Source organism: Crocuta crocuta, unplaced genomic scaffold, assembly GCF_008692635.1.
Source record: "Crocuta crocuta isolate KB4526 unplaced genomic scaffold, BGI_CrCroc_1.0 scaffold323, whole genome shotgun sequence".
Taxonomy (NCBI): Eukaryota; Metazoa; Chordata; class Mammalia; order Carnivora; family Hyaenidae; genus Crocuta; species Crocuta crocuta.
Window position 1 is genome coordinate 1,713,301 of NW_027536465.1, and position 24,333 is coordinate 1,737,633.

General features: G+C 40.9%; 2 protein-coding genes across 2 annotated transcripts; both read left to right on the forward strand.

The window, feature by feature from the left end:
• Nucleotides 1–6,274: 6,274 nt before the first annotated feature.
• LOC144218813 (olfactory receptor 4D10) lies at nt 6,275–7,210 on the forward strand. The gene has a single exon (XM_077748786.1). It carries the CDS (start codon nt 6,275–6,277, stop codon nt 7,208–7,210), a length of 936 nt encoding a protein of 311 aa, XP_077604912.1.
• Nucleotides 7,211–17,283: 10,073 nt separating this feature from the next.
• On the forward strand, nt 17,284–18,219 carry LOC144218811 (olfactory receptor 4D11). Its single transcript, XM_077748783.1, has one exon. The coding sequence runs from the start codon at nt 17,284–17,286 to the stop codon at nt 18,217–18,219; it is 936 nt and encodes a 311-aa protein (XP_077604909.1).
• The last annotated feature ends 6,114 nt before the right edge of the window (nt 18,220–24,333 follow it).

A 24,333-nucleotide genomic window follows, 5' to 3' on the forward strand; every position in this document is an offset into this window, starting at 1 on the left:
TTAGAATTATATTGTAAAGTGCCCACACTACCCAAAGAGATCTACAGATTCAGTGTAATCCTTACCAAAATTCCAATGACATTTTTTAACTGAAATAGGAAAAACAATTCTAAAATTTATGCAGTACCACAAAAGACCCCTAATAGCCAAAGCAATCATGAGAAAGTAGAACAAAGCTGGAGGCATCACACTTATGCTTTCAAACTATACTACAAAGCTATAGTAATCAAAACAGTACAGTACTGGCATAAAAACAAACATATACACCAATAGAACAGAATAGAGAGCTCAGAAATAAACCCATATATAGACAATCAATTCATTTACAACAAAGAGATCAAGAATGTACAATGCGGGGGGTGGGGGGAAACTGGTTGGCTTAGTGAGTTACGCATCCCACTTCAGCTCAGGTCATGATCTCACAGTCAGTAAGTTTGGGCCCCACATCAGGCTCTGTGCTGACAGCTCAGAGCCTGGAGCCTGCTTCAGATTCTGTGTCTCCTTCTCTCTCTCTGCCCCTCCCCCACCCATGCTCTGTCTCTCTCAAAAAATAAACATAAAAATTTTTTTTAAATGTACAATGAGGAAAGGATAGTCTCTGTAAAGCATGGTGTTAGGGAAACTGGATAACCACATGCATAGTAATGAAATTAGATCCCTATCTTATATCCTTCACAAAAATTAACTTGAAATGGATGAAAGATTTAAGGTTTAAGATCTGAAACCATAAAACTCCTAGAAGAAATGCAGGAGAAAAGTTTCCTGATGTGGCACTTAGCAATAGATTTTTGGGTAGGACACCAAAAGCACAAGCAACAAAAGCAAAAATTAATAAATGGAACTATATCAAACTAAAACACTTCTGTGTAGCAGAAGAAACAATTAACAAATGAAAAAAACACATATAGAATGGGAGAAGAAGTATTTTCAAATCATCTAGGGTTAATATCTAAAATATATAAATAATTCATACAACTCAACAGTAAAAAAAAACCCAACAAACAAAAACAAAACTACAATCTTATTTAAAAATGGCAGAGGAGGGGCAACTGAGTGGCTCAGTCAATTAAGTGTCTGGCTCTTGGTTTGCTCTCAGGTCTTGATCTCATAGTCTGTGATTTTGAGCCCCACATTGGCTCCATGCTGACAGCATGGAGTCTGCTTGGGATTCTCTCTCCCTCTCTCTCTGCCCCTCCCCTGTTTGCGCGCTCTCTCTCTCAAAAAAAAAAAAAAGTCAGAGGAATGGAAGATATTTCTTCAAACAAGACACACAGATGGCCAACAAGTCCATGAAAAGTGTTCAACATCACTAAGCATCAGAGAAGTGCAACTCAAAACCACAATAAGATATCATCCTGTTAGATGGCTATCATCAAAAAGACAAGAGGTAAGTGTTGGCAAGGATGTGGAGAAAAGGAAACCCTTGTTTCCACTGTTAGTGGAAATATTAATTGGATCAGCCACTGTGGATAACACTATGAGATTCCTCAAAAAATTAAAAATAGAACTACCATATGATCCAGCAATCACATCTCTGGGCACATATCCAAAGGAAATAAAATTAAGATCTCAAATAAGTACCAGCACGCCCATGTGTCTTGCAGCATTATTTACAATATCCAACACAGGGAAACGCTCTAAGTGTCCATCAATGGATGAATGGATAAATATATGTATAGATGGACAAATACACACACACACACACACACACACACACACACACACACAGTGGAATATTTTCAGCCATAGAAAAAAAGGAAACCTTGCCATTTGTAACAATATGGATGACTCTCAAGGCCATTATGCTAAGTGAAGTAAGTCAGAGAAAGAAACACTGTATGATCTCATTTATATGCAGAATCTGAACTCATAGAAACAGAACATAAACTGGTGATTTCCGGGTACTGAGGGGTGGGAAAACTGGGGGGATGTTAGTTAAAGGGTACAAACATCCATTTATAAAATGAAAAATTTGGGGGGAACCTAACAGACAGCATGGTGATTATGGTTAACAATATTGTATCATATACTTGAAAGTTGCTCAAAAGAGTAGATGTTAAGTGATGTCACCACTAAAAAGAATTAGTAATTATGCACGGTGATGGATGTGTTAGCTAATCCCACAGTAATAATTATTTTGCAATATGTAAAAGTATCAAGTCAACACATCATATACCTTAAACATACACTGATATACGTCATTATATCTCAGTAAAGCCAGTGGAGAGGTTACCTATCTCATATATACAACCTGTCTCATACGGATTTTATCTTTGTAGATTAGTTTAATATACGAGAACAAAAGCAAAATGGAAAAGCAAGTAAATCTAAACTCATAGTCACTGTAGAACCAGTGGAAGCGCATTCTTTATAAAGCCAAGCCATTCAATACATTGAGTTAATCTTAAATAACTACTGTAACTGTGTAGAGAGCTTTACTAGCACACTTGTCTAGCTATATACAAATTGAGAGATGTGCAGAATATAGGAAAACAGGGGAAATGTGCATTCCCCAAACACCATCTAAGTCATGTTTCTCTGCATGTGGAGACTTACGACAACATCATGAGACTATAATCATCCTGTGTATAATTAGAAATTGAACTAGCAGCAAAAGAGCGTAGGTCCGGTTCTCTTGCCTTTTCCTCTAATCTAATTGAAACTCATTTGTATATAATGTCCTCTGAGCCTTGCAAGCCATGAAAATTGGACCCTTGTAGTCTCTTGGGCACCACATTTGGCATGAGTTAACAATGTTTTCATTGAGCTGTGGATAAGGGGATAGATTTCCACTAAATAATTTGGACACTAATCAAAATGTATCCATCTGAGTGTATCTACGCATGTGCATCTCATGGTAACTTTTTAATAAATCCCACTGAAACTTCATCACCACCAGCACAATCAGCCACTTTGCTTCTCCTTCCCTGCCCAATAATATTCCTTTTGCAATTCTTATATTAGGTCTGAGGCTGAGGGATTTGCACATAAGATAGAGATACAGTAGAAGTCCTTGCATGTGTGATGCTTTGAATCTGCCCATTTTCTTTTGAAGGAAAGCAAAGATACTACAATTTAGTCTTCCAAAAGGCTTTACCTTCAGAAACGAAATTTTCAGGAATTAATCTTTCCAACTGTACTATTCTGCACTGGTCCCCAAAGCATACAATCTTTAGTTAGAATTTTAGGATCAATGGAATCCAGTAAAAGACACTAAACTTTCAACTAAGGTTAAGATAATGCATAGTGAAACTGACATGCTGTTGTCATTCTGCTTATGTATAAAGAGTCTGACTTTGATATTTTTCCAGGTATATTAAGCACTTCAGAGCCAAGATATTCTTCCCAGAGATAGAAACAACAAAGGTAGGTGTTCACTGTGGGGAAGAGGGCTTCCAGGAATGTGGCCCATTCAGTGTCAGGGAAGACATCATGCATTTGTTGCTACCCTTTGAGTTGCTTATCAGTGGAGCCACCTCAGACTAAGATTGATGTAAATAGGGTTTCCAGAACCCTGTTTTGCCAAATTTCTGTCTTTGGCCAGACTTTATCCAACACTCTTATTATCTAAAATTAGACCCTCTGGATAAGATTGAAGGAGGGAGGAGCACCTGGGTGGCTCAGTCGGTTAAACATGATTGATATCAGCTCAGGTCATGGTCTCAGTTTGTGAGTTCAAGCCCTGAGTCAGGCTTCATGCTGACGTTGTGGAGCCTGCTTGGGATTTTCTCTCTTTCCCTCTCTCTCTGCCTCTCCCCTGATCATGCTCGCTCTCTCTCTCTCTCTCTCGCTCTCTCCCAAAACAAATAAACTTTAAAAAAAACAGATTGAAGGCAGAAAACATATTATTCCTTCCATCTTATTTCAATCTCTTCCTTCCCTTCAGCCAAACATAGATTCATAATATATTCCATATGAAAAACAAGAATAGCATTAATATTTACTAAAGGATGGTGGGAAACATTGAATGGATAGCCTTTTTTATAACTCTTCACACATAGTAAGCACTCAAGAAGTAGTAGCTGTTGGTGCTCCTGGACATCACAGTATCTCTAGCATACCTCCTCTCCACCACTCTACCTTCACTTTTCTCACAACCCCTTTCACATTTATCATGCATCATGTTCATCAATGTATTGCCAATCACCCACTTTTATTAGGCTGTCAACACTTGGACAAAGTGGTCCAACTTAATCTTATACCCATGAAGATTGCAGTAAATACTCACTGAGTATAAGGTAGAACAAATAATAATAACAAAAAACTTCTAAGAATTATCAATAACAGTGTATTAAAAAACAGGCATAATTCTAATAATATTAATGTCTCTCCTTGCTGTATGACCTCTCCCTCTCTTAACTTTGATACAAAAGAAGAGGCAAAAAAAAAAAGCGTGATGGGTACAGAATAGAGCACTTCTCAACATCAAGTTGTTATGCTTATTCTCTCCCCCCTACTCTGGCAAGGACCAGTTTCGTTATAGAATAGAAGATGAAGAAGTTCTAGAGAATTGCTGTATAATACTGTACACCTAAAAATTTGTTAAGAGGGTAGCTTTATGTTTAAGTGCTTTTATCGCAATACAAAAATGGTATTCTCTGAGATTTAGATTTATATCTTGTCTCAATCTGTTTTCCAATAACAATTGTTAAATATTTTTAAATAATTATTAAGCAAATAATCTGATTAGTATAAAGTAAAAATCACAATAGCAAGTTACCTACATGGAATAATAGGCTGCAGATTTAAGAAATTCAACATAGGGGCACCTGGGTGGCTCAGTTGGTTAAGCGTCCAACTTTGGCTCACGTCATGATCTCATGGTTCATGAGTTCGAACCGAGCATCAGGCGTGCTGACAGGCAGCTCAGAGCCTGGAGCCTGTTTCAGATTCTGTATCTCCCTCTCTCTTTGACCCTCCCCTGCTTATGCCTCTCTCTCCCTCAGAAATAAAAAATAAAATAAAATAAAATATTATAAAAAAAGAAATTCAACATAAAGCAGCCAAGAGCAAGGAAAGTGACTCGGTAACATTGACATAAGGAACAGAAAGACACTCCTTTCTAGCAAGACAAGACCCTTTTGAGGTTTTTTCAGTCTTTTTAATGTTTATTTGTTTTTGAGAGAGAGAGAGAGAGAGAGAGAGACAGAGCATGAGCTGGGGAGGAGCAGAGAGAGGGAGACACAGAATCAGAAGCAGGCTCCAGGTCCTGAGCTGTCAGCGCAGAGCCTGATGCAGGGTCCAAACTCACAAACTTGAGATCATGACCTGAGCCGAAGTCAGATGCTTAACCAACTGAGTCACCCAGGCGCCCCAAGACAAGGCCCTTTTAAAGGCAATAGAATATCTACCAATATGAACATTAAATTTACAGACTGTACAGAGAAAGACAAATACCATATGACTTCACTCATATGAGGACTTTAAGACACAAAATAGATGAACATAAGGGAAGGGAAGCAAAAATAATATAAAAGCAGGGAGGGTGACAAAACATAAGAGACTCTTAAATACAGAGAACAAACTAAGGGTGGCTGGAGGGGGTGTAGAAGGGGGAGATGGGCTAAAGGGGTAAAGGGGCATTAAGGAATCTACTCCTGAAATCATTGTTACATTATATGCTAACTAACTTGGATGTAAATTTAAAAATAAATTATTTTTTAAAAATTTGCTTTGTGAAAGACCCCACAAAGAGTGAAAAGACAAGCTATAGACTGAGAGAAAATATTTACAAGCCACATGTCCACCAGATAACACATAATATCTATATATGAACTAGATATATAAAGAACTCTGAAGCTTCAACAGTAAAAAAAAAATTTTTTTTTAATTAATAGCAAAAGCCAAGGGGAGTGGGGGGCGGGAAATCATATAGACTGTAAGCTTGCAATGGCTGGAAACATGTCTTACTTTGTATGCTTCAGACAGTTCCTGACATTCAATCAATTTGTGTGGAATAAAAAAATAAAATTTAAAAACCAAAATAAATAAAATACGCTATGTAAATGTCCCTACCTAACATGAATGCATATTCTTTCCAAAATTAGTTTCATAGGAAAAGACTTATTGAATGACTTTGCATGTGATCATTTGATTTGATCACCAAAGTGATTACAGTCTTAAAAAGTTGAGCAGCTCAACACATCACAAGCACTAGAGCCACGTGGGCAAGATTCTGAATTGTGGTCTTAGTGCTTAGGAAGAAAATAAAATAAACAGCCAAGTACTTTCATAGGGAGTAGCTTGGAACAAAAGAGAAAAAGAAAATGACTTCATGGAGCTGAGAAACTGCACCAGGGTGAAAGAATTTACTTTCCTTGGCCTAACCCAGAATCAAGAGCTGAGCTCGGTCTTATTTCTTTTCCTGCTTCTGGTGTACATGACAACTCTGCTGGGAAACCTCCTCATCATGGTCACTGTGTCCTGTGAGCCTCGCCTTCACACCCCCATGTACTTCCTGCTCCGTAATTTATCTATTGCCGACATCTGCTTTTCCTCCATCACCGCTCCCAAGGTTCTGGTAGACCTTCTGTCACAGAGAAAGACCATCTCCTTCAATGGCTGCTTCACCCAGATGTTTTTCTTCCATCTTATTGGGGGGGTGGATGTATTTTCTTTGTCAGTGATGGCACTGGATCGATATGTAGCCATCTCCAAGCCCCTGCACTACGTGACCATCATGAGTAGAGGTCGTTGCATTGGACTCATAGTGGCCTCCTGGGCGGGGGGCTTTGTCCACTCCATTGTGCAGATTTCCCTGTTGCTGCCACTCCCGTTCTGTGGACCCAATGTTCTTGACACTTTCTACTGTGATGTCCCCCAGGTTCTTAAGCTCGCCTGTACAGACATTTTTATGCTTGAGTTGCTGATGATTTCCAATAATGGACTGCTCACCACACTGTGGTTCTTCTTCCTCCTGGTGTCATATACAGTCATATTGTTAGTAGTGAGGTCTCAAGCAGGGGAGGGCAGGAGGAAAGCCATCTCCACCTGCACCTCCCACATCACTGTGGTGACCCTGCACTTTGTGCCCTGCATCTATGTCTATGCCCGGCCCTTCACTGCTCTCCCCACAGATAAAGCCATCTCTGTCACCTTCACTGTCATCTCCCCGCTGCTGAACCCATTGATCTATACTCTGAGGAACCAGGAGATGAAGTCAGCCATGAGGAGACTGAGGAGAAGACTCATGCCTTCTGACAGGGAATAGACAGGTAGCTCCTTCCTTCTCGCCACCCTTGAAAACGTTTGTCCATGAAATAAACTGCTATTTATTCAAGGATTTCTAATTAATTTTTATATTTCCACTAAGACCCAGAGGACTTTCAAAGATTCTGCTCAGCATGCAATAATAATGACAAAATCTGGGTTTCATGTTACAAAAGAAATCGAATTGTTAACCAGAGAGGTACATGTTGCTTTTCCAATATAGCCTTGGAAGAAATAAGGAAAACAGAATCAAAATATACTCAGTGTTATCAATTTGGAATTTCCTATTCTTGAGATACAATTGTGTAAAAATAAATAAAGGAAACATCACTGAGGTGCGCCTGGGTGGCTCAGTCAGTTAAGCGTCCAACTTCAGCTCAGGTCATGATCTCGCGGTTTGTGGGTTCAAGCCCCGCGTTGGGCTCTGTGCTGTCAGCTCAGAGCTTGGAGCCTGCTTCAGATTCTGTGTCTTTCTCTGACCCTCCCATTCTCACGTTCACTCTCTCTCTCTCAGAAATAAATAAAACATTAAAAGAAAAAAAAAGGAAACCTCATTGAAAATGGAGTGGGGGAGCTCTCACACTACCACTGGCTGTAGGAGGCATGCCCGGCCTTCCCCAGCAGGAGGAGGGAAGAATTTCTCCTTGCCCAGCAACAGCCCAGCCAATGAGAACTCAGCAAAAACAGCCCCTCCCAGCTTCCTCCTTCCAAATGATAAAAGCAAGGTTCTCTCCCCTGTTTTTGCCATTTGCCTATGGTCTGCCATAGTTTGCTTGTTCTGAATAACAGTTCCTGGACCATTCCTAAATAAACTCATCCTGCAGGCAAAATAACTGGCTCTTTTGTTTTGTAAGGTCAACATTACATGGTGACCATAAAGGAACCTGAAGGAGATGAACCCCTAAGGAACTAATGGCCCCCCGGGAGCGTGTGAGGTACACACTGGAGCACCTTGCGCTCTCTGTTCCCCTGAGTGATCGTTTTCATTTTGGTTCCACCAGATCTAGGTTCCCTCCTCCTGGTTAAGCTACACAATGTTATCTGGGATTTGGTTGGTTGGTTGGTTAGTCGATTAGTTGGTTGTTTTTAGGACGGCACTGCCCTTCCTTGTGACTACTCTTCTGTTAACCGAGTCTGTGGTTTTGAGTACTGGCACTTGAATCTGCCAAATTCTCTCAGGAAAGTCCTCCTTCTGGGCCTCAGTCTGGTTTTATGTTTAAAAACTGTGGTCTCAGGGCCACTGGATGGCTCAGTGGGTTAAGAGTCTGACTTTGGCTCAGGTCACGATCTCATGGTTCGTGGGAGCAAGCCTGGTGTTGGGCTCTGTGCTGACAGCTCAGAGCCTGGAGCCTGCTTCCCATTCTGTGCCTCTCTCTCTCTGCCTCTCCCTCACTCACAGTTTCTCTCTCTGTCTCTCTCTCTCAAAAAAAAAAAAAAAAGAATAAACATTAAAAAATAATGTTAAACATGGAGGAGGGCACTCGTGGGGATGAGCACTGGGTGTTATGTGGAAACTAATTTGACAATAAACTATTTGTAAAAAAATAATAATAATAATGTTAAACTATTTAAAAAGAAAAAACAAAAAACTATGGTCCCTCCTGAGGAGCACTTTAAACTAATTGGACCAACTTAATCAAAATTAATTTAGAACTCCAGTGGCCATTAGAGGGCACTTTTGATCTTCTCAAACTTGCTTTTCTTGGATTAGAGGAGCACAGCTCTAAACTAACACAAATGAGCACCAGGGTGGCTCAGTTGGTTAATAGGGTCATGGTCTCCTGGTTCATTGAGTTCAAGTCCATCATCAGGCTCTCTGCTCTCACTGCAGAGCCTGCTTCAGATCCTCTGTCTCCCTGTCTCTCTGCCCCTTCCCCACTGGTTCTCTCACTCTCTCTCAAAATAAATAAATATCCTTTTAAAAAACAAACAAATAAATAATAAAATAACAGAAACAGATGGGATGCCTGTTTCAGCTGGTGTTGAGGCTTCCAAGTGTATTCAGGAGTCTCAAATCACCTCTTTATAAAATACCATTTCTAAATTAACTAAGGCAAATAGGTAATGGAAAAAAAACAAAAATGCTTTTGAGGATTTGTTCTCCCCTCCCCCACCTTATCTCCATCCCCATTTTTATACCCTCCGCTTCTCTCACTGAACTTCCCATTTTCTGCAAACCTCTCCCTACTCCTTCCTCCTCCAAACCCATTAGAACCTGTCTCTTTAAAATTAGACCCTCTGAGGACCCTAATGCTAAGCTCGTAATTTCCTGTGTCTCCTGAACTAAGGCTGAACCATGAGCCATAGTTAAAAGATTGTCTAGAGTTACTGAAGGTCCTAGGGCACCTGGGTGGCTCAGTCAGTTGAGCGTCCCTCTTGATTCTGGCTCACATCATGATCCATGGTTCATGGAATGGAGCCCCAGGTAGGTCTCTGCACTGACTTCATAGAGTCTGCCTGGGATTTTCTCTCTCTCTCTCTCTCTCTCTGCCCCTCACCTGTACTTACGCGTGCACACTCTCAGTCTCTAAATAACTAAATAAACTTAGAAAAATAAAAGATAAAAGACAAACATGATAAATACCATGCTGGGCATGCTCTGGAAAATCCTTTTGAAGTTACTGAGATGGTACCTTTGCCCTTGGCTACCTAGGCCCAATGGACTGAATTGTACATTCTTGCTCAGGTCTGCATTTTTAGCAAAGGCAAGGGCGAAACTGCAAACCTCTAAACTGATAGTAGATATGCCTTTGGAGTAGACCATGGCTTTGTAAGGCTAGGAAACAGTGGGGCCTCCTCACTTCCAACAGGGACAAAATTTTAAATGGCCTCTATGCCCAGGAATTATTAGATGTCATACTCTCACCAGCCACTTTGGCCATTATCAAGATCCCTGGGTACCCAAACTTGATTCCCCGGAGACTAAAGGAACCCACCTTGCTACTATTTTCACAAAAAAAAAATAAAAAATGCTTTATATACCCCAACAAAAAGGAAGAATTTCTCCTTACACAGCAACCACCCAATGAGAATTCAGTGATAACAGCCCCTCCTTTTTTATAGATGAACAAAATTGATAAAAATGGCAAATACTTAAGATGTACAACTCAATGTTTTGATATATGTATGTGATCACAATGGGAAACTGCATTAAGGTGGGATCCCTGTTATTTCCTAAAACTGCATGTGAATCTACAATTGTCTATAAAAAATTTTTTTAACATTTTATTTATTTATTTATTTATTGAGAGGCAGAGAGACAGAGCGTGAGCAGGGGAGGAGCAGAGAAGGAAGGAGATACAGAAGTCGAAGCAGGCTCCAGGCTCCGAGCGGTCAGCCCAAAGCCCGACGCAGGGCTGGAACCCACGAACTGAGAGATCATGACCTGAGCCCAAGTCGGCCACTTAACCGACTGAGCCACCCAGATGCCCCTAAGTAAAATTTTTAATAAAAAGAAAGAAAGCACCTGTCTATGTATATACTCAGACATTCCCACTACATTCCTGCCCCGTTACCAGGAAGGGAGCTGAAACACATACTAGAGACATAACACATCTTGGGCATCGGGATATTACAAGATCTTTCATGAGGTAATCACATCTTTATGAAGTAAACACATCTGATTACGTTAACCATCTGGCTCTATAATACTAATGAGTTAACTATTACCTGAAAACTGTTCCATCTAAAGTCCACAGTCCAGTGGTTGACATCAGGTGCCTTGAAGTTAGCACAGCTTGGGTAAGTATACAGACCTCGCTGAATTATGAGTTTTGTGACCTCCAGCAAAGTCCTTACCCTGACTTTCCTCTGAACCGCAGACCCATTGGCAACCCCACCACTGCATTCCCTCAGCACCCAGTGCTTAGCTCTAGCACAGAACTCAGGATCCTGTTTCCTATTCCCTGTTCTCTTTCTTCCTATCTCCCCCACTAGGATTATGCTTTACTCATTATTGGATCCCCAGCATGGAGCACAAGTGGGATATAGTAAACCCACATTAAAAATTGTCAACTCAAAACAAACTCAGTGACTTCACATTGTTTCTCAATCATTTCTGCTCCTCAAATCATTGGAGGATCTGGTTAAGAAAACAACAAATTTGTTTTTACTCTCTAATAACATGACTCCCTAAAACTGATGGAAACCTAGGAAGCTGCTTCAGACCATGCAAATACATCAAAAAGGTTGGAATAAAGTGGAAAACATTATTTAATATATCAAGGCAGTATTTATTTGTTTACTTAGAATGCTGTGGATAGCTGCTGGAAGGTTTTGGGGGGTTTTTTTGTTGTTGGGTTTTTTGGTTTTTTTTTTACGTCTTAGATCTTAAATATCAGTCAACAAATCAGATGCTCAAAGGCCCTGAGGTAGGGACTTGCCCAGAACATTCAAGAAATAGCATGGAGGCCTTTGTAACTTAGATGAGAGCATCCGAGAAGTGGAGAGGTAGGAGTTGAGGTCAGAGAAATCATGGGGCCATAGGACCCAGTATTAGGACATTTTAGATCATTGTAAGGATTTTGACTTTCACATTAGGTAATCAAGGACATCAAAAAGCAGAATAATGGTGTTTTAATAGAACTGCAGGGGCTCCTATGATGAATAGATTGAAGAGGGGTAAGGACAAAAGCAAGAAGACCAATGAAGAGGTTACTGCAATAGAAATAATGAAGACATGAATTAAGGTAATAAGGATGGAGTTAGTGAGAGGTTGGGAAAAAACACTTTGAAGGTCGAGCAAGAATTTGCTGGTGGATCCAGTGTGGGTTTCTGGCTACACGTGTAACCTGTGAGAACTCCATCATCCATCATGGTTATCAGCCCATTGAGAACTTCACTCCCTCTGGACAGCCCCAGTGGGTTCAACGGTCCTCCTAAAACCTGTATGTCACACGTCAGGACTCCCTTGCATGAGTGACACTGTCTGAGAAAGTTGTTCAGAATCCCTAAAAATAGAAATTTATTTCCCAACAGGAAAATTGCTAAAAGGAAACACGAGGGCTAAAAGGGGGGTTCTGGCTAAACCAATCTAAGGGGTTTCTTTACTGAAGATCCGATATCACTGGGGGTGGGGGGTAGAGAATGAGGAGCCTGATTAAATGCTGAGGGTGATCAGCTATGGAGGGTGGGGTGTTCTGGCTAACCTGGATTAGCAAGAGTATCGCTACATTGGACAATGTAGAGACAGAGACAGAGATCCAAAAGTTGAGCCCTGGTTAAAAAGTTCAGGGAAGCGGCACCTGGGTGATCCAGGCAGTTAAGCATCTGACTCTTGATTTCCACTCAGTCATGATCTCACGGTTTATGGGTTCAAACCCTGTGCCTCCTGGTCTGTGGGTTCGCACAGTGCAAAGGCTGCTTGGGATTCTCTCTCTCCCTCTCTCTGTGCCCCTTCTCTGCTCACTCTTTCTCAAATAAAAAAATAAACTTAAAAAAAAAATCAGAGGAGGGAGACCTCAGTGGCTCACTCAGTTAAGTATCTGACTTTGGCTCAGGTCATGATCTCATGGTTCGTGGGTTCGAGCCCAGCGTCGGGCTTTGTGCCTACAGCTTGCTCAGAGCCTGGAACCTGCTTCAGATTCTGCATCTCCTTCTCTCTCTGCCCTTTCCCCCTCACGCTCTGTCTCTCAAAAATAAATAAGTGTAAAAAAAAAATTTTTAAGTTCAGGGGAGCCTGAGTAGAGTTTGGCCAAGGATAGAATCTTCCTCACTGCTACAGAATTTTAGGCCCTAACAAAAATGTGTGTTCCTAAGTGTATGTACCGAATTATGTCTTAATTACTCCCACAGAAACAACCTCACCATCCACAGAATTTTTCCACAGTCACATCCAACTGTATTCCCTCTGATAATTCTTACACCAATTTGGGGATTAAGGAATTGGTAAATATAATGGGACGTTACGAATCAACGTGGAAGAGACAAGACAATACTATTCCTTGAGTCTGTCCTTTTCCACATAAAGTTAGAAAAGTAGCCACCGAAATCACTGGCCTTCAGAAGGCTATGTAGCACAATTTTCCAGAGCTGAATGGTTCCCGAGGTTCATGTGAACATAATTTAAAATGGAGTCCTTGAAAGAAGGTTGGAGATTTTAGGTAAGAAGTATAACTCTACCTGAGTGTGTGTGTGTGTGTGTGTGTGTGTGTGTGTGTGTGTGTGTTCTGAATGTCTATGTGTAAGAGTGAAAAATAAGGGACACCTGGGTGGCTCAGTCAATTAAGTGTCTGACTCTTGATTTCAGTTCAGGTCATGACTGCACAGTCATGAGATTGAGTCTGAGCACAGAGCCTGCTTGGGATTCTCTCTCTCTCTCAAAAAAAAAAAAAAAAAGTGTATGTATATATATGAAAAGATGGAGAAGCTGGAGAATGTTGTCCGAATTACCAAAGGTAGTTTGTGAACATGGGATGTATTCCTTTCTAACAAGCCTGACTCAGGGTTTGAGGTACTTTCTACCCTTTTACATAAATAATCTATTATTTACAGTGGGGGGGGGGTCGCTGTGAAAGACTTTCATAACTAGGTTGGACTTCCTCAGTAACTACTGAGTTGGTATTTTCTGATGAGCATTTTCTGTCTCTTTAAACTAGTCAGGATTGATAGGTGAGCCATCATTCAGTTCAACACACTCCATTTACTGATGATCCTGCAGTATTAACATAATACTAATCATAACAGACCACCAGCCTGTATGCTGACACCTTTGCACATGTTAGTTCATCTCATCATCATACCCTCCCCATGAGATGGGTATTTTAAGCCCCCCTTCCATGGATGCAGAAGTCAAGTCTCTCACTTGTCCAAATCACCAAGCCAGGACTTGAGCCCAGGAGGCTCTCACTGCAGAGACCATATACTGGATTTCTCTGGTTTGTTAAGATGATATCGAACAAGAAGCCAGGTCAAGCAAGCACTCTTTTATTTCATCAAACATCTATTTTCATCAAAATTGTGTGTTCTGGGGCCCCTAGATGGCTCCGTCGGTTGAGCATCTGACTCTTGATTTCAGCTCAGGTCATGATCTCAGGGTTGTGAGATCAAGCCCCGTATTGGATTCCATGCTAAGCAAGGAGCCTTCTTACAATTCTCTCTCTCCCTCTCTCTTTGCCCCTCCCCACTCTCTTTCTAAAGACAAAACAAAAAAAGCAAAAACTAGTATGTACTGATGAAGCTGTTTTAGACTACATGTTTGGGAAATACACAGTTCCTCTAAAAAATTGGGAATCTATTTAAATACACTGCATGTCTGTGAAAGTAATGGACCTAGCATTTTTCTTTGAGATAACACACATACAATCATACTTATTATGGATAATGGATTGGGCAATGCTCTAAGTATTGATGCTTTGGCAAGGTCAATTCACTTAATCCTCACAAAAATCACATGAGGGAGATGCTATTGCTTCCAAATACTGATGCAGAGACTGAGGCCAAAGGGGTGAAGCAATTTGCCCATGTTTGCATAACCAGTAGGTGCCCAGCTGGAATGTGAACAGGCAGGTTGGTGCCAGAGTCCCCAGGTACCCACTGTATGCTGTGATACCTCTTAGTAGTTTTTTTTCCCGCTTTCCTTCTTAAATAGACTGTGGACAAAATCACACACAGATGCGATAAAACCTGATGGGAACATGAGCTAAGTGAAAAGAAATTTCTTCATTCGAACTGAAAAGCACACACAAAAAAAGTGAGGGGGAAGTGACGTTCACCTTTCTTTTGTTTCTGATTATGGTAAGAAACAGGAGATAAACTGCAAAGAAAGAAATTAAGGCCCATTTCAAGGATTTGTGAAAGGAAAAGAAAGGAATTCAAAAGCAATAAGATTATACGGTAAGTAGACACTTCATGTTATAAGAAACTGCCAAGTTGTTTTCACAGAAGGTCATGCCATTTTACATTCCTACCAGAGCTCCAATGCCTCTCCATTTTTGCCTATTCTTTTTTCTATGTGTATTGATTTTATTATGAGAGACAGAAGGAGAGTGTGAGCAGGGGGTGGGGCAGAAAAGAAGAGGGAGGAGAGAAGACTAAGCAGGTTCCATGCTGTTAGCACATAGCCGGATGCAGGGCTCGATCCCATGAACCATGAGATCATGACCTGAGCCAAAATCAAGACTTGGACGCTTAACCTACTGAACCACCTAGGTGCTCCTGCCTATTCTTGATATATTTGCCTTTTTTATGTTGGCCATTCTAATAGATGTGTACTGTGATTTTAACTGACATTTCTCCAGTGATAAATGATGCTGAGCATCTTTTCATGTGTTTATTTGCTATTCTTATATCCTTCTGTTGAACTGTCTTTTCAAACCATTTATCTCTTTGTGTTTTATTTGGGATATTGGTTTTCTTATCATCGAATTTTAAGAGTTACAGACATTCTACTCCTAGGTAGAAGTCTACTTACCCATGAGAAGTAAAAACGTATGTCCACACAAAGACCTGTACATGATTATTTATAACCGCTTTAATATGTAATAGCCAAAAAACAAGAAACAACCCAAATGTTCATTGATAAGTGAATGGATAAACACACTGTGGTATGTCCACACAACTAAATGGAAGAAAATATTGACACACACAAATGCATGGAAACATTTTATGAGTGGAAAAAAAAAACAAAATAAAAAGGAAGTCTATGTTATAGGATTCAATGTATAGAAAATTCTAGAAAATATAAACAAATATGTACTGACAGAAAGCAGATCAGTGGTTGCCTGAAGAAGAGGGGCAAAGAGGACATATAACAAAGGTTCACGTAACAAAAACACTTTTGGGGTGATAGATGTGGTAACTATCTTAAATATAGTGATGTCATTGAGTATATGGTTATGTCCAAACATCAAAGTATATACTTCAAATACATGAGCCTACTGTGTGTCAATGATAGCTCTATAAAAGATAATAATAATTTTTAAGAAACAAAGTAGAACCATGAACAGAAGAGAAGCTCTGAGTTACACCTTCATTTCCATAGCTGAGGAGCTATTCACCACACATGGGTTTTGGTGCCTAAAGTAGTGTAAAATAAAGGTAGAAGTAAAGAAGTCTTGTTAAGTGAGAATAGACCACTAGAGAAGAATTTCATGACCTTAATTTTTTTTGTTTTTCATAGAATTAAATTTGTAATTTATTTTTGTAAGTTTATTTACTTTGAGAGAGAGGATGAGGTAGAGAGAGCATAGGAGGGGCAAAGAGAAAGAGAGAGAGAGAATCCCAAGCAGGCTCCACACTGTCAGTGCAGAGCCCAACTTGGGGCTTGAACCCATGAACAGTAAGATCATGACCTGAGCCAAAATCAAGAGTCAGTGATCACCAACTGAGACACACAGGTGCTCCTAAATTTGTGATTTAAAATACGAGTGTTTCTGTGGAGTTTAGTCCAAAGAGAACCATTTTGCGGATAGTGGTTCTTAAATCATTTAAATGGAACATGCAGGGGCACCTGGGTGGCTCAGTCAGTTGGGCATCCAACTCTTGATTTTGGCTCAGGTCATGATCCTAGGGTCATGGGATTAAGCCCCATGTTGGGCTCTATGCTGAGCATGGAGCTACTTGGGATTCTCTCTCTCTCTTCCTCTGCTCCTCTCCCTGGCTCATGTGCTCTCTCTCTCTCACACACACTCTAAAATTTAAAAAACAACAACAAAAAAATGTTTAACGTTTAAATGGAGCATGCATCTGGAAAACAAACCAAACACATTCCCTTTTCCACACACCAAACTGACTCCATTTTTTTGTCCCTCATGCTCCAAGAGTCCCTTCCTGAATATTTCACATCTACCTGTTTATCTTGAACACTTAGAACTTCTATATTTAGAGTACTATTTCTATGTCACATCTAAAATATTTATAATTTACAGAAGAATATGTGTGCTTGTATTAATCAGATGTTATTTTCCACACATTAGCAATAATTTCAGAACAGCTCTTCATGTAGTAATAGCGGCTCCCTAGTTTTCAGTCCTAATACCTAATTATTTAAACCTGCTGTGTTAAGGGAGAGTGAATTCTTTGAGATAATACTTTTCATTTTTCCCAAGCTACACAAGTAAGAGGAAACATGATTCAATGGAGTTGGGAAATAGCACAAGGGTAAAAGAATTTATATTTATTGGACTTACTCAGTCCCAAGACCTGAGTTTGGTCCTATTTCTTTCTTTGTCCTTGGTGTACATGACAACTCTTCTGGGAAACCTCCTCATCATGGTCACTGTGACCTGCGAGTCCCGCCTTCACACGCCCATGTACTTCCTGCTCCGCAACCTCTCCGTCTTGGACATCTGCTTCTCCTCCATCACTGCTCCCAAGGTCCTCGTAGACCTCCTGTCAAGGACGAAAACCATCTCCTTCAATGGCTGCATCACTCAGATGTTCTTCTTCCACTTCCTCGGGGGGGTAGACATCTTTTCTCTCTCTGTGATGGCCTTCGATCGCTACATGGCCATCTCCAAGCCCCTGCACTACGTGACCATCATGAGCAGGGGGCGATGCACGGCCCTCATCGTGGCCTCCTGGGTGGGGGGCTTTGTCCACTCCATCGTGCAGATTTCCCTGTTGCTGCCCCTGCCCTTCTGTGGACCCAATGTTGTTGACGGCTTCTACTGCGATGTCCCCCAGGTCCTCAAACTCGCCTGCACCAACACCTTTGCTCTTGAGGTCTTAATGATTTCCAACAATGGCTTAATCTCTACACTATGGTTTGTCTTCCTCCTTGTGTCCTACACAGTCATCTTGACTATGCTGAGGTCTCATGCCGGGGAGGGCAGGAGGAAAGCCATCTCCACCTGCACCTCCCACATCACCGTGGTGACCCTGCACTTTGTGCCTTGCATCTATGTCTACGCCCGGCCCTCTACCGTCCTCCCCACAGATAAAGCCATATTTGTCACCTTCACGGTCATCTCCCCGCTGCTGAATCCCTTGATCTACACCCTGAGGAACAAAGAGATGAAGTCAGCCATGAGAAGACTGAGGAGAAGACTCATGCCTTTTGTAATGGAATAGTGCAAGAATCTCCAACCTCTTCATCACCAAGGACTCCTTTCATTATTTTTTCCATAGAGTCATATTTATATACCCAAATACATTGTCAACAAACCAACTATATTAACTAGATAGCAATTTATTTTTCTATTTAAGTTAATAGGTTACTGATAACTCAAGTTTGTGGGAACATTAACTAGTATTATAGGACTGAGCTGATTGATGTGTTTCTATTCAAAGACAACTATATAGCAGGTAAAGAGATTGATTGAATTGAACACCTTTTTCAAGAGGCAAGTTAATAGAAATCTAGATATGAGTGATTTGGGCAAAATCTTACATCAATGAATTGCAGAGAAAAGTCTTCAGACACCCAGTCTATTGCTCTTCTGGCATAAGAAGGCAATGAGCTACATTACCAGAACTGTCTACACCATACTGCAATCCTGTTCTAAGAAAGACCTTGCAATCAATGCCTTTGTAGTACACATTTATGAGTGCATATGCCCTATCACAAATTAAGGAATTTTCTCACCTCAAACTCCACATGGGCATGTGACCACTGAGTGAAACCTCAGCACTGCATAATGGTTGTCCTCATGGGTTCATATCAGGATTGAAGAATCTTGGGCCTAAAAGGATTTATCTCATCCAGAGCCAAACATGCCAGATTCACATTCTCGTGATAAGTTTAGACAAAGGCAGAACTCAGGAATCCTACACAAAGAGCAACTCATTCTTATTATTCAAGAACTGATTTTCCAGTCCATTGGCTTCACCATTAAGTATTTACATTCTTCCCACCAAAGAGAAAGAGAGGATGTGTGCAAGAAAGTAAAATTCTAATCAGGCTGTTTTTCAATCTGTTGGTGTTTGGAAAGAAGTTGTATAGGCTAGTGTTTTATCTGGGAAAGCATGGTAAAGAAGTAAAGTAAAAGACTAAAGCATTGTAACCTGAATCCAGATCCAATCTCTGCCATCCACCAGCTATGTGACCTTGAGTAAGTTATTTTATCTCTCCCCAGGTTATAGTTCATCTATGCAAAGATATTTATAGTATCCATCCCATGGAGTCATTGATACAGTTAAAAGGAAATGGTATGTGTGAAACATACAGTGCCCAGCAGATAGTAAATGTTCAGTGCAAGGCAAATGTCATTTTCAGTATCACCCTTACTGCTCTGCCTAACACCCATTCAGTCCCCCATGGGCCTATTACACACTTCTCCAATATGGCCCATATTCCTCATCATCAAGGGAAAAAAAAACCTCATGAGATAAAAAACAGAGTAATGTACACTGAACGCAAAACATCTATCATCTTAAAATTTCTAGTGTTCTGTCATTAAAACATGACAATAGGTTTGCTTGCTCTTTATACAGCTTAAAAAGATATCCTATAGCTAATGAGATACAGCACAGGAGAGTTTCACATCAAAAGAAGGTAATGAGTCAAAAATAAACTGTAGCTTTGCGAGTGGGATAAGGGGTCAGACCAAAAAATCAGACTCAGTAGCATAGAAGAGAGCCCAAGTATACCCTCCTACACTGCTGGTGGGAATGTAAACTGGTGCAGCCCCTCTGGAAAACAGTGTGGAGGTTCCTCAAAAAATTAACAGTAGAACTCCCCTAGAACCAAGCAATAGCACTGCTAGGAATTTACCCAAGGGATACAGAAGTGCTGATGCATAGGGGCACATGTACCCCAAAGTTCATAGCAGTACTCTCAATAATAGCCAAAACATGGAAGGAGCCTAAGTGTTCATCAACTGATGAACAGATCAAGAAGATGTAGTTTATCTATACAATGGAATACTACATGGCAANTGATGGGCACAGAGGAGGGCACTTGGCACTTGTGGGGATGAGCACTGGGTGTTATATGGAAACCAACTTGACAATAAACTATTTAAGAAAAAAATAAACATTTAAAAAAGAATGATAAACATTAAAATAAAATAAAATAAAATAAAAGAGAGCCCAAGTAGGGTTAGCCAATGGGTAGTGAGTATTGAGGATGAATTTCAGTTATATTTGTCATCGGATCTGGGCTGGCCTCATAAGCGTTCATCAACTAACTGGCTCCATCATTTACCACTTCCTGTCACTTGATCAATCAACTCTAACTTTTTACAGTATTAACCTACTTCCTCTAGCATGGAAATTCTAAGAATAATTCATACTTGAGTCACCATTCATAGTGTCCTACTACATTACTCGGATAGCTTTGGTCTCGAGTCCTTAGGCTTTTTTTTTTTTTTATGAAATTGCCTTTNCACTTCATAGTCCATTTCATGCAAATGTGTCTTCTCTTTTCCTTCCTATCTCAGATTTTTATCGCTATGTCAGAATTGGATGGGAACAAAGACATATGGGGTCTGAATCATTATGTCACTAGAGCATAATCCCGAAGGTCAAGAACGCAGAAACCTCTTCCACACTATTGCTCCTGACCCTTCCTCAAACCATCTCTAAATAAACATACAACATAAACTGATCAGTAATTCAGGGGAAGGGAAAAGCAATAGCATCTGATTACACAAACATACATCATTTATGTGGATGACATAAAATCACAATGTGGGCTGCATTTTTTCCATTTAAATCAGCTTTTATTATTTTTGAAGTTCTGCTGCTAAGAGCCATAGGAAACTTAACAGACTCTGGGCATACATAAGGCTTTCAAATTACCCTTTCCTGCATCACTCCATGAATCAAACACTTAAAAAAATTTTTTTAATGTTATTTACTTTTGAGAGAAATAGAAATAGAGTTTAAGGGGAGGAGGGGCAGAGAGAGAAGGAGATGCAGAATCTGAAGCAGGCTCCAGGCTCTGATCTGTCAGCACAGACCCTGACGCGGGGCTCGAACCCACAGACCGTGAGATCATGACCTGAGCCAAAGTCAGATGCTTAACTGACTGAGCCACCCAGGTGCTCCCTGAATCAAACACTTTAGTGATAAACATCTCTGGGTACCCATGAACCCAACAACATATAACAAGTCCAAAGTAATTAAATTGATGAATATCAGGAGCTGTCACTGTGCTACTCCTCCTAGGTCTTAAGTGAGCTGTGGATCTCTGAGATGCAGTAGATTAAAGTAATTGCAGAGGGACAAGGTACATATTGCATTAAACAGAAATTGCACAGATAAATCTACACTGTCCAGTCTCTGAGAGCTGCCCTATCAGTAGCCACAGAGCTTTAATTTTTCCATTGGTACCCTTTTACTTAAGTTTCATTTCCCAGCTGATTGCAAGCAAATAGATTTGGTCAAGAGGAAGACTGCACAGTTCTTGGTGTGGTTGAACACAACTCTTTCTTCCTGAGCCAAGGGGGATAATGCACTGTCTCATGTGCTTCCTCCAGAGAAAAAGTTATGTCCTGAATGTGCATTGGGACTTCTGCATTATGTGTGAGATGGGGTGGGGAGGGGGAGAGAGAGGAGAACGGCTTGGCGACATTTTAATGACTCCCATAGGAACTCCACTGAATTGGCCACTCAGCTTCTATGCACATGCCCAACAGTATTCCCTTCGCTCATTCCTATATTTGGCTTGTGGCTGAGGGACTAGTCGAGATGGCCGATGCACTGTAAGGCAACGTGGAGGAGTCAGTAGGATGTGATTCCCTGGGGCTGCCTTTTCCCATCTGCAGGGAGAAACTAACAAAATCACTAACCTTGAGGTGGGCTTTCCATTACACATAGAAGTTCCCCGGAACCTACTTCCTGTCAGATGCAGCTGGAGCTTCATAAGAAGATCAATTTCCCAGTTGGAGACTGAGGTCAGACAGTGTTGGTACGTGTGAACCTTCTGAAACTGGAAAGCTGTTAGTGTGGATTTTTCAGAAATGCCACACATGTATAGACTGTTCCTATTGAAACCATAACTCTAACGAAGCAAATTAAAGTGGTGGTTTTTCACTACTAGGAAAAGGGGAAGTAACAATTACGGAATACAAGAAGGTCAGTTGACTTCAGGGATGTGATGTGTTCTACTTGGTGAGATGTCGAGATTCAATGTGTTTTGAAAGTGAGAAGGTGCTAATATCCCAGCTCTTGGGAGGGTGATTGCCTTGGAAAAATAGCACCGAGACAACAATTCCTGAATCCAGGATGTGTTTCTTCACTGGGAATGGAAGTTTGGGGGCTTTGAGTAAGGTGTTTTAATGGCTAGCTTGTTTCTCTATGCCCTTAAGTGCTAATGAGTATCAATCATGCTCCTAAAATTTTTAGAGACTTAATTAAGAATAGAAGGCTTTCAACATTGGGAAAGAGAAAAAACTGTGACATGAGAAATTCAACTCCATGTAGAGAATGGGCATCATTTGCTCAGTGGGAAGCTGGGAGATGAGGGTAGCCCTCAGGCTGTAGGCTCTGTCCAAGCTTAACAAGCTTGTTTCCAAAGGATGGGGTCTCCTAGGGGGTGATTTCTTTTTAATGTTTATTTTTAAAAGAGTGTGACAGAGACAGAGCATGAGCGGGAGAAGGGCAGAGAGAGTAGGAGACACAGAATCCAAAGCAGGCTCCAGAATCTGAGCTGTCAGCACATAGCCCGGTGCAGGGATCTAACTCACGAACTGTGAGATCATGACCTGAGCCGAAGTCAGATGCTTACCCAGCTGAGCCACCTAGGTGCCCCACCCTGGAAGTGATTTCTAAGAAATTCTTGTGATCTGTATCTTGACCTTGCAAAGATTGGGGGCACCTAGGTGCCTCAGTTGGTTGACCTGGTTCAGTTCAAGTCATGATCTCATGGTTAGTGGGTTTGAGCCCCGTGTCAGGCTCTGTGCTGACTGCTCAAAGCCTGGAGCCTGCTTCAGATTCTGTGTTTCCCTTTCCCATTGCTTTCTCTCTCTCTTTTTCTCTCCCTCTCAAAAATAAATAAAAATAAACATTAAAAAAGACACGTAAGATTGTATTCCTTTGTCCATCCCCCCCCTGCCACTCACTGTTATGCATGTGTTTCAATTCAATATGCACCATATATTTTCAAAGTAGCCTTCCCACTCTTTGTAAAAAGATAGCATCCTTAGAAACCCACCAGATCCATTATATCCAAGACGAGTTTATATTTAAAGTAATGCTACTCGGATCTCATTTCTGCACCTTGCATTGGAGCACGGCATGCAGTACCTTGGTGAAGGTACCTCTGGAGACAGCAAAGTCTGCTCTTTCGAACTCTGCTTTTCTTTATGACCTCCTCTCACAGGAGAGGATGTGCAGTCTCCTAACACTCGCATCCTACTTCCCCTTGATTGGAAAAGATTCTTTTTTCTTTGCACCATTTTCTGGGAAGGGCTGATCGACACTGGTAAGAAGGACAGGTGCAGTGGTTAAGAGCATCCATCTTTGCAATAAGACAAAGCTTAGTTTGAGACATGGCTCTGCCAGCTGTGAGACCTTGTGCAAGTTACTTGCTCTTTCTGTGCCTCATTTTCCTCATCAACAAAGTCAAAATAATATCTACTTCACATGGATACTATAGGCTTTGGAAGAGATAAAGTGAAGCAGTTGGTGTAGCACATAAGAAATACTCCATAAATGTTCATTAAAAGCAATTTTATTTCGTTTTGAGACAGAAACAGAGCATAAATGGGGGAGAGGCAGAGAGAGAGGGAGACACAGAATCTGAACCAGGCTCCAGGCTCTGAGCTGTCAGCACAGAGGCTGATATGGGGCTCAAACCATTGAACCATGAGATCATGACCTGAGCCGAAGTCAGATGCTTAACCAACTGAGCCACTCAGGTGCCCCTGATGAGGTTAGTTTTTGAATTGATGGACTCAGTAGAGCAGATGAATTGCCCTTCCCAATTAAGGTGGATGTCATTCAATCTTTTGGGGGCCTGAATAGTTTAACAAAAGTTAGAGAAAGGAGAAATTTGCCCCTCTCTCCTGCCTCACTGCTTGAGTTGGAACATCTCATCTCATCTCATCCTTTACACCATTGGTTCCCTGGTTCTCAGGCCATCAGACTAGGACTGAATTACACGAACAGCTTTCCTGTGTCTGCTACTCACAGACAACAGATTGTGGGACTTCTCAGCCTCCATAAGACAATTTTTCATAACAATTCCCCTTTTACATATATATATATGTAGGCATATATATGTTCATCACACATATATTG

Excerpts from the sequence above, each read along its gene's own strand:
- LOC144218813 (XM_077748786.1), top strand. The coding sequence starts at position 6,275 with ATGGAGCTGAGAAACTGCACCAGGGTGAAAGAATTTACTTTCCTTGGC.
- LOC144218811 (XM_077748783.1), top strand. The coding sequence starts at position 17,284 with ATGGAGTTGGGAAATAGCACAAGGGTAAAAGAATTTATATTTATTGGA.